Source organism: Amyelois transitella, chromosome 7 (genome assembly GCF_032362555.1).
Source record: "Amyelois transitella isolate CPQ chromosome 7, ilAmyTran1.1, whole genome shotgun sequence".
NCBI classification, from domain to species: domain Eukaryota; kingdom Metazoa; phylum Arthropoda; class Insecta; order Lepidoptera; family Pyralidae; genus Amyelois; species Amyelois transitella.
The window spans coordinates 2,669,775-2,679,244 of NC_083510.1; the positions used below are offsets into that span (position 1 = coordinate 2,669,775).

The following is a 9,470-nucleotide window of genomic DNA, read 5'->3' on the forward strand; positions in this document are numbered from 1 at the left end:
TTAGGGTAAGTAAAATTATATCCAGGATGATACTGATAAGGCCTTATTTAAATTTTTCTCTCGCATAATTCGACTAGACATTTAATATCGCCCTTGCTTTCAGCCCGCAGCTCCGACCGCGTTAAAATCCGTAAAAACAGACACGGACTATCGCATTTATAATACGTACTAGGCGATAGACGAGATGATACTCCTCGACACTCATTTTAAATGTCATCAAAATCTGACCATAGGTTCGAAAGACATTGCGTTACATACATACACATACAAAAAATGTATTTTCGTCCCAAGTTGATTAGTAGATCTCATTCGCTTCTCTCGCTCGATGGGTTGAATCGGCAAGGTGCTCGGTTAAAATGCGTGATGCGCTTAAGAAGCACAGTTGGTTGATCGGTTTAGTTGACAGCTCGTCATTATACGTATTTCGGCATTATCCTAATACGTCGCATTATTATCACGTCTCTTGGCTTAACTAGACAACATCCCATCCCGGCCATGAAAATAGTAATTGGACAATTACCACATAACTTGTTTTTTGAAAATTGCCCAGAATATTAAAAAAAAACAGTTATGTGGGAAAACGATGTAATAAGGATCCTAAGGTTGCAGAGGTCAGATGGAATCGCTTCGTGTAAAAATCTGACTCACCCAATCCAGAATCATAAGCATACCCCTGGGCTTTTCTCCAGAGTGGAGAGGATTCAACCGGGACTAAAACCAGGAGGAAGAATGTTGGCGATGAGAGACTAGGAAAATAAAGAGATTATTGCCTTACAAGATGTTATTTAATTACAAAACAACTGTTTTCTGCAGGATTCAAATCCCCCCTTTTTTATTAACTCTCAAGTGTAAGTAAACTGATGTAAACAAATTCGTATCGAAATACCTATCGATGAGACCTTGGGTAACCAATCATACCATCGATAGTATTGTAGTTTATGATGCTATTGCACCAAACTGAGCTATAGATACTATTCTAGATGATTTCAGAGGTCATAGTTTCACTATCGATAGTTCTGAAACGCTACCCAAAAGAAATACATCAGTCACGAAATAAAAGACATAAAAAAATTATATATTAATTTTAATCAGACTCATTTCACAACATAAAAATGAGAAAATAATTCGCGTTCCGTTTTACACCGTCAGCGTGCATTAGCTGGCAACACTGACGGTGCAATTCGACCCGCGAGGGCACACAGTGCCGCAAAAATAACTTTCATCCGACCACGATTATCGTATTTACACACAGAATCAGTACGACCCGGACGCGTTCACACCTCGCGCCCTTCATGGAATACCCTCATAAATTAAACTTATAGACGCATGTCCAATTCGCAAAAAGTCTCTTCTCCATGTGGTAGCTAAAAGTATATAATAGGCATGGTCAAAGACCTCAATGTAAATATGTGACATTTTGCATATCGGAGCGTCTTAACAAATTAAACACAAATAGTATTGGAATTGAACGCAACGCACAAACAACTAAACATTCATCCGATGGCTACGTCCCGCGCACTCACACATTGGTACCGCGTTGGTACAGTATTGTCTTTGCACACACAGTCATGGAGTTTACAGTTCGTCGTGTTCGTCCTGTGAACAAAAAAAAAACATGACGTCAAGAAGAGTTCAGTTGATTAATATGAACAAAAAACAACATGACGTCAAAAAAATTCAGTTGATTAATATTTTTATAAACTACATCACATACCATTACAGAATTAAATCATTTATGTGTCTACATTAAGTATTTTAACTTATTTAAAAATAATGAAAGCCATTGCTGTACACCGTTTCTAATTCTTTGTTAGTTACGGCCAATGTTGACTTAAGTTTGATCGAAACCTTGTAACAGTTTCATGTTGAAATTATGTAAATCAAGAAAAAACCTAAAGCCGCTTATCATTAAACTTTTTTAATTCAGGCAATCAAGTACACTTTTATCAACTATAGCTAAATTAATACAAACTTATGTATTCTTGGTGGTTACGGTTGAAGACCTTAACTTTTGCTTTAATCACTTGTCGTAAGATAATGTGCTGACTGTTACGCCATCAGGAACAATGTACTGATTGCTGATGAAAAAGGCATCAATGCAGTCAGGTATTGTCTATAATTTATGTCCTCTTGGCTATATGTCTCAGTTGCTAATTCATACACAAGCATTTATAAAAAAAATTATACATTTAGAAATATTTTTTAAAAACTTATATGTTAATCAAAAACTTACCGCCGGAATAGCGTCACCAGCCTCATCATCGAGATCCTCATCGTCATCATCATCCACTGGCTTCTCCGCCTTCTCCTTCTCTCTCTCCGCCTCATCTTGAGCGTTCTTCATCTTCTTCTCCCCCTCAAGAGTCTTCTTGAGCGCCTCTCCCCTCTCTTTGGCGGCTTCAACATCGTCCGTGAAGAGGAAATTGTCAAAGATGGTTCCCGACTTGACCTGCCAAAGGTCTAGACCGACTGCGCACAGCTCGTCGCGTTTGTAAAGGTTGGCGTCTGATGTGTACTCGGGATTATCGATCTCGGGGTGCACCCAGGGTCCCTTGTATGCTGGGTTGTCAATCTGAAAGCATAGACAATTTAGGATTAGATTATTGCTGTAGTCATTTTGAACTAAAGATATTTTTGTGGATCTAATAGGATCGGGAGAATCGGCTGAAATTGATATATCTATGAATAAATAATAGGGACAATGTCTGCATGTTGTACAGTTCAAATTATTTGTACAAATGAGTAAACCTAATATTTTTCTTTTATGATAAAGAAGATCTTTGTGCCGTGTGTGGTGACCGGCACCAATAAAAAAAAGAATAGGACCACTCCATCTCGTTCGGGAATCTCACTAAGGGATAGGCTTTTAAACTTGGGATTCTTCTTTTAGGCGATGGGCTAGCAACCCGTCACTATTTGAATCTCAATTCTATCATTAAGCCAAACAGCTGAACGTGGCCTATGAGTCTTTTCAAGACTGTTGGCTCTGTCTACCCCGTAAGGGATAAAGACGTGATCATATGTATGTATGATAAAGAACGACCAAGTTCGAAGTCGTTAATAACCAAGCAAAATATTAACAATGTATCACCACGTATACCTATGTATGTAATATATCTAATATGCTACCGCTTTTCATATGTAGGTAGTGGTAGACGTTTTTTTCTGCCAATTCCAATTACAAATTTGCAAACTAAACTTATCATGATAGTCAACATAAGTAAATCTCTGTACCCACTATGAAACTTTTTATCCTATATTGATAACAACCAGACGCTAAACACTTAAGTCATTGACTCCGCCAGTTACTGTTACGAGGGTCAACAAACTATCGGCTCGTCTCAACTCTTTAGCACTTCGAGTGACATCATCCGTTGCTATTTCCGGTCTTCCGGCACGCGGTTTTTAAAAGTGGGAGTTTTTTTCAGTTACAGTGAAAGTTAAACTTTCTATTGATTGATTGAAATACATTTAACAATAGCGTTGTGCTTCGCTTAATTATGATTTAAAATAGTTCACGATATTCTAATGTTGCAACTGTTGTCATTGGAAACTTGTGTTTAAATTCTGAATAGAATAGATTTATTTTCAAAATTGGATACAAGGTATCACTTATTGACGTCACATAACTTAAATCTAATTATAACTACTACCGCTTCCAAAGCGCATGTGTAGAAGAAGCGGCGGAACAAACTACACTGCAGCATTTTCATCGGGCGTCAATTTACAAATATAGATTTGCAACACTACACTTTTCTACACGGAATAAGCCAAGGCTTTCAAAAAAGACTTCTTCCTTCCTCTATCAAAGACTTGACTTTACTTTTTCGTTTTCTGCTGATCAACCAAAATATCACAAACATACAAATAAAAATAAAAATTTTCATAATCTAACCTGTTTAGGTGCCCACACGCCCTTGTAGTCAGGGTTGTCGATCATGGGCGGCTCCCACTCCCCGTCCATCTCGTCGTCCCAGTCCTCCGGCTTGGTGGCGTCCGGGTCCGGGATGTGCTCGGGCTTGTCCCAGTCCTCGGGCTTCGTGTCCTCCGGGTCGGGGATGGTGGGCTTGTCGTCCCAGTCTTCCGGCTTCTTGGCTTCAGGGTCCTGTGGGTAAGATATGGCTCTGAATAATCCGACGAATAAAGACAACTGACTTGTGTTTTTCAGATAGTTCTTTTGTTATATTATTGAAATAATAATCCAATTCCATCATAAAGCCATACAGCTGAACATGGCCTTTCAGTCTTTTTCATTGGTGACTACGAAAATATAGATCTTCCAAGAGATTCAAATCAAATGATAGGCATTCTTTGACCTGTTAAAATTGAGAAAATGCGAAATATTTTACCATTTTATTTACCAGATTAATTTACTAGTAAGTTTTAATTACACGTCACAAAGCGGTGACGTGTAGTTAAAAATAATGTGTGCGACAGCTGAGAAGAGAAAATAAGCGACAAAATAACTTCATTTGTTGAACTGGAACTAAAATTATTTTGAATTATGGATTGTTGATAAAAAAAACATCAGGCGATAATAATGTCAGTACGATTTTTTTAAGAGAAGTAATTTTAGAGGATGTGGGATAATAGTTGTTTGACTATGCGTGTGAATTTCTAATCGAAAACTGTTCAATGTTTTTCGGAATTATCGTTCCCGTAAAAAACGTCCAAAGATCTGTCTTTGACGGAAGCCTACGTCATTAATACATACTATATGTATGCTAAATAATGAGTCATTCAAAAGGTAACTGAACTATTCTTACATTTTTCCACTCTTATTTTATATAGATACTTTAACTAAACACAGATTCAGAAGTTTTTCTTTTTTCGTGTAAAATAACTATTTCAAATCGAAATAAAATTTCAGTCTTTTCAAGACTGTTGGCTCTGTCTAACCTGCAAGGAAAGACGTGTGTCGAAATAAAATTTCAGTCTTTTCAAGACTGTTGGCTCTGTCTAGCCTGCAAGGAAAGACGTGAGTATCTGCATGTATGATTCTTTTCGTGTCAAAAATACCTATTCAGATTCAAAATAAAACAACATACCTTGATCTTCTTAGGCGGTAAGAAGTCCCAATCGGCCTCCAACTCTCCAGATTCCACCTTCTCATTGTCGATGAGCACCTCGTAAGTGTTGTCCGGCTTCACGATCAAAGTGTACAAATGGGTGTAAACGTCGTCCTTGCATCGGATGTCCTTCTTGATGAGGTGGTTCTTGCCCTTGTAACTGAAGATCACGTGGACCTTTGGAATAAGAAAAATAGGAATTTAGTGAATATGTTCTTTGTCCTTGCAGTTTTGAAGTTATTGAGCGCTGCTAGCTAGTTGAAGAAATCTTTTCAGTGCATTATTTTTTTAAGGCAGGCCTTGATTTTAATTAAGAAGTATTACACTAGGTCGTATTAATTATGGATAATAATCGAAAAGGGAAATCAGCAGATTAGTATAATTGCGAAACTTCAATTTTCAAGCGTTACCTGCACTCTATACCTACTTAATGGCTACATGATTTTGAATATACAGTGGAACAGAAAGGATATCAATTTGTGGCTCATTGTACTCTCTACAAAATACATACATAATACATATAATCATCACGTCTACATCCCTTGCGGGGAGTCAAAGCGAATAGTCTTATAAAGATCTTATAAAGCTGAAAAATAATTGAAGGAAATTTGAATAATAATTAGTTAAACTTAAGACCACGTCATTCAGTGGTACACAGATGTATTAAATTTTTATAGTTTAAATATACTGACAAAGCCAATTAGTCACAGTACTATTCAAATATCACCTGCGACCTTGATCACCTTTAATTGTAACTAGTGACGCGCCCCAGCTCTGTTCGGGTAGGTACAGTACACAATTTATAAAATGGTTTTTTTTAATTTATAAGAATAATGAAAAAAGTATTACTTAGTTATGTCAAATACTCTTATCAGGGAAAATTTTTATGGGTAATGGGTATGCAACTTTATTCAATATTGGAATAGGCATTTGTCTCTCATCTAACCTGATGGTAAGTGACGATGAAGACGATACAAGATCGATTGATTAATATCAATTTTAATCGGCAAAATTCTATTTTTGTCAGTATTACATAATGGACAATCTATTACACAAAACTGAATCTTTCAAGTTGTCACTTCAAGCTTTACTGACTTAATGTTTTCTTTCAATAAAAATTACAACATATTAATATTTATCATACAGGATATTAAAACAGATGCATCTACAGAGGTAATAGTGGCATTTTTTTATGATTTATCAATAAACATCTAGTTGATAGAAAACATATTGTGAAGGATAAACACAAACTGATATCTGATTGTTGTGTTTAATGATAATGATACTGATCGACAAGGCCGCACTAACACGAACGGTAGGGATGTACCTACCTACCTACAAACAATGGTAGTTTACAAAGTTTTGTTTAACCAACTCGTAAAAGGAAGTCATGTATGTGTGAGACACATGATGTATAGATTGTATCTTTTCCAATAAGAATTGTGTATGCATACTTTTCCTACGTTGAGCATATCTTATAAGTATTTTTTATAAACAATTCAATTTTTTTTACAGAATGACAAAACAGCAATCATCAAAGAATATGAAAATCACAAGAATATGGAATAAATTAACAGAATAAAAAGTTACTTCATTCCACATTCCTGTGACTAAATCAGCCATAATCAAATGACGATTAGATAATGATCTGTGATTGAGAAATTACCAAGGCATGTTACAAAATGTTAAAGTTAAATGTTTATTTTCTTCAAGTAGGTACATATTTACATTATTACAATACACAATTTAAAAAAATTGTAATTCCTGTTTAATATCTAATTTATAAGATATAAGTTCAAAAACCAGTTATAAGCGATACTTAAAACAAAATCTCCAGGGTACCTGAAAGAATAATCTTTTAAAAAAAAATACTTACTTTCTTGGTGCCAGGTCCACAAATGTCAGGTCCAAACATAATCTCGTACGGGGACTCTCCGTGCATATCCTTCTGGTCCAGCTTGCAGTCAAACACCTTGATGTAGCCACCTCCGCAGTCAATCTCCTGCTCGTGTTTCACAGTAAACTGGATAATGAGCGGCTTGCCCTTGTTGCTGAACGGCTTGAACTTCCTGGACAGAGCGTAGAAGCGGGCATCTTCGGAAGTCTTGAGACCTGGAAATGTTAGTTTATTATAATACTAGATTTTGCCAGGGACTTCGCTACATTGGTATTTTCAGTAGCCTATATTTATCCAGAGGTTTTATAGTCAAATCTAGTCTAGCCGACAGACTTTGCATTTATAATATTCATATTTTAGATTGTTAATTCTTTTGGCAGTGCCATGTGTATCATCAGTCTATGTTTGTGAGTAAATTCACCATCTGGTATAGGTAAGTACCTACAAGGGACCTTATCCAATTATTTCGTGAAACATTATTGTAGAACTAGCTTGAGAATATTTATTAATCAGTTATAAATTGAGCTTTATTTAATGAAATAATTTTAATGTAATTTCAAGCATTAATTACTAGATTTCAATTAGAATCTAATTAAAATTGAAATTGAAAATTACTGCAAATTTAATGAATTAAATACAAAATATGCCTAACTTCTGCTGCTTCTACATTATGAGACAAGGAAATGCGATTAGAGACACCCACCTTTATCTTCCTCCGGGTCATTATAGAACTTTCCAGCAGTCAACTTGAATTTGCCGAACTCCTTGCCAGGGTGCTCGCTGTATACCCAAGTGGATTCCCATGAATCTGTAACCAAATAGATTACGAGTCTAGTAGGCAATATACTATACACCCCCAAAATAAACCGGCAAAGGGACAGATAATCGATATCACACGCGGCAAGCCGGTGCAGTACCGCAAGAAAAATGCATCTTCTGGAAGATCAAACAACATTATCAAATTACTTACCATCGGGGAACTTCTCCTCGAAATATATTTCACAATTAATTGAATAAATTGTCAGTAAACTGACAAACGCTAAAACTAATGATTTCATTTTGGATTCACAACAACCAACCTCGCGAGTAAACTGGCCACGAATAACTTGAAAATTGCCGAATTCCCTATTATTACTTCGGTAGACTCCGATTGTCTATTTCACCTACACGAGGAGAATTTCATAAAAGTGAATGAAATAAATATATAATCAGCATTCCGTATCTAAATGAAAGAAAGACAAGGATAGATTTTAATTTGCTATGCGGGTGCTAAAGTATGACAGAGAAAGAAAATTAGAATGTTTGACGTTTCAACATAAAGTAACGCTAGACAGATGGACACTTGTGATTGGCTAGCAGGCAACAAATAGAAATCGAACACACTATACGAACTTTATTCGTAAACGCGGGAAGGTTTAAACTTGCGTTTATTTGATACAGTGTTATTAATTACTATTTTAAGTATATGGATGCATTATTGTAAATATTTCAGATTATACAATTGATCTAACTGTTATCTGACTTAACACTTAGACATCATTTTAATTTCCCTATCAAACAAGTGAAGATTTCTAGCTCGTTTCAATAAATAATTATAAATTGAATCGTCGTAGTTTTTTCAATGAATATTTTTTGGGCCAATCACCTCTGCACAAAACGTGAGACAAGGACATACACATATATAAGTTGGTTACAAGAAAGAGAGAAAATTAGTCAACAACGTGGAAATGCCTGGTGGGTGGGTGGTGACTGTAATCAGTTTACCTTCGACTTTTCAGGAAATGTTTAGGTACATACCTATCTATCTAGATAAAAAAAAAACAATAAAACTAAATAAGAATCCATTGTATGAACAAACAGATAACATATGTATTGATGCGGTTGTTGTTTTTAGGGAGATAGTAGTTACTTATAACAATTAGTAATCTATGATAAAAAGCAAGATTTATGCTTTAATTTAATTTACTAAGTACCTTTACTTCTTTCGTATTAAAGAACATAGGTAAACATGTTGTTAAATAGTAGAAAAATACAACTTTTATTCAAATACAGAATTAAATAGTAGGTAGTTAGGTACATACATACATATTATCACGTCTCTATACGTTACGGGTTGGACAGAACCATCAGTATTGCAAAGACTGAAAGTCCACGTTCAGCTGTAGGTATGATGTAAAGATGGGATTATGATTCAAATAGTGACTAGTTGATAGCCCATCGCCTAAAAGAAAAATCATACGTTTATTTTAGTTTACTTAGAATACGTTAGACTTTCTTTTACGTAAGTAGTTAGTTTAGCCTTTAACGAAATCCATAGAAAATAGATGGAGTGGTCCTATTCTAAAGTGTTGGAAACCACACGGATAAATAAATAAAGATACCTATATAGGTACCTACTTAATAAAATTACAGTTAGTAAGTACTTAGTTCATGTAATGAATTTTTTTTTATCAATCGATTCAAGGTCCGCGTTTAATCCAACATCTGTTACGAGACATGATCGC

General features: G+C 35.5%; 1 protein-coding gene across 1 annotated transcript; it reads right to left on the minus strand.

Moving 5' to 3' along the window:
• Window positions 1–1,067: 1,067 nt before the first annotated feature.
• LOC106143555 (calreticulin) lies at window positions 1,068–8,097 on the minus strand. The gene is made up of 7 exons (XM_013345679.2): window positions 7,937–8,097; window positions 7,670–7,774; window positions 6,946–7,181; window positions 5,049–5,246; window positions 3,896–4,105; window positions 2,234–2,572; window positions 1,068–1,596 (listed from the first exon to the last, which is right to left on the minus strand). Exons 1-7 carry the CDS (start codon window positions 8,022–8,024, stop codon window positions 1,576–1,578), a joined length of 1,197 nt encoding a protein of 398 aa, XP_013201133.1. The 5' UTR covers window positions 8,025–8,097; the 3' UTR covers window positions 1,068–1,575.
• Between the last annotated feature and the right edge of the window lie 1,373 nt (window positions 8,098–9,470).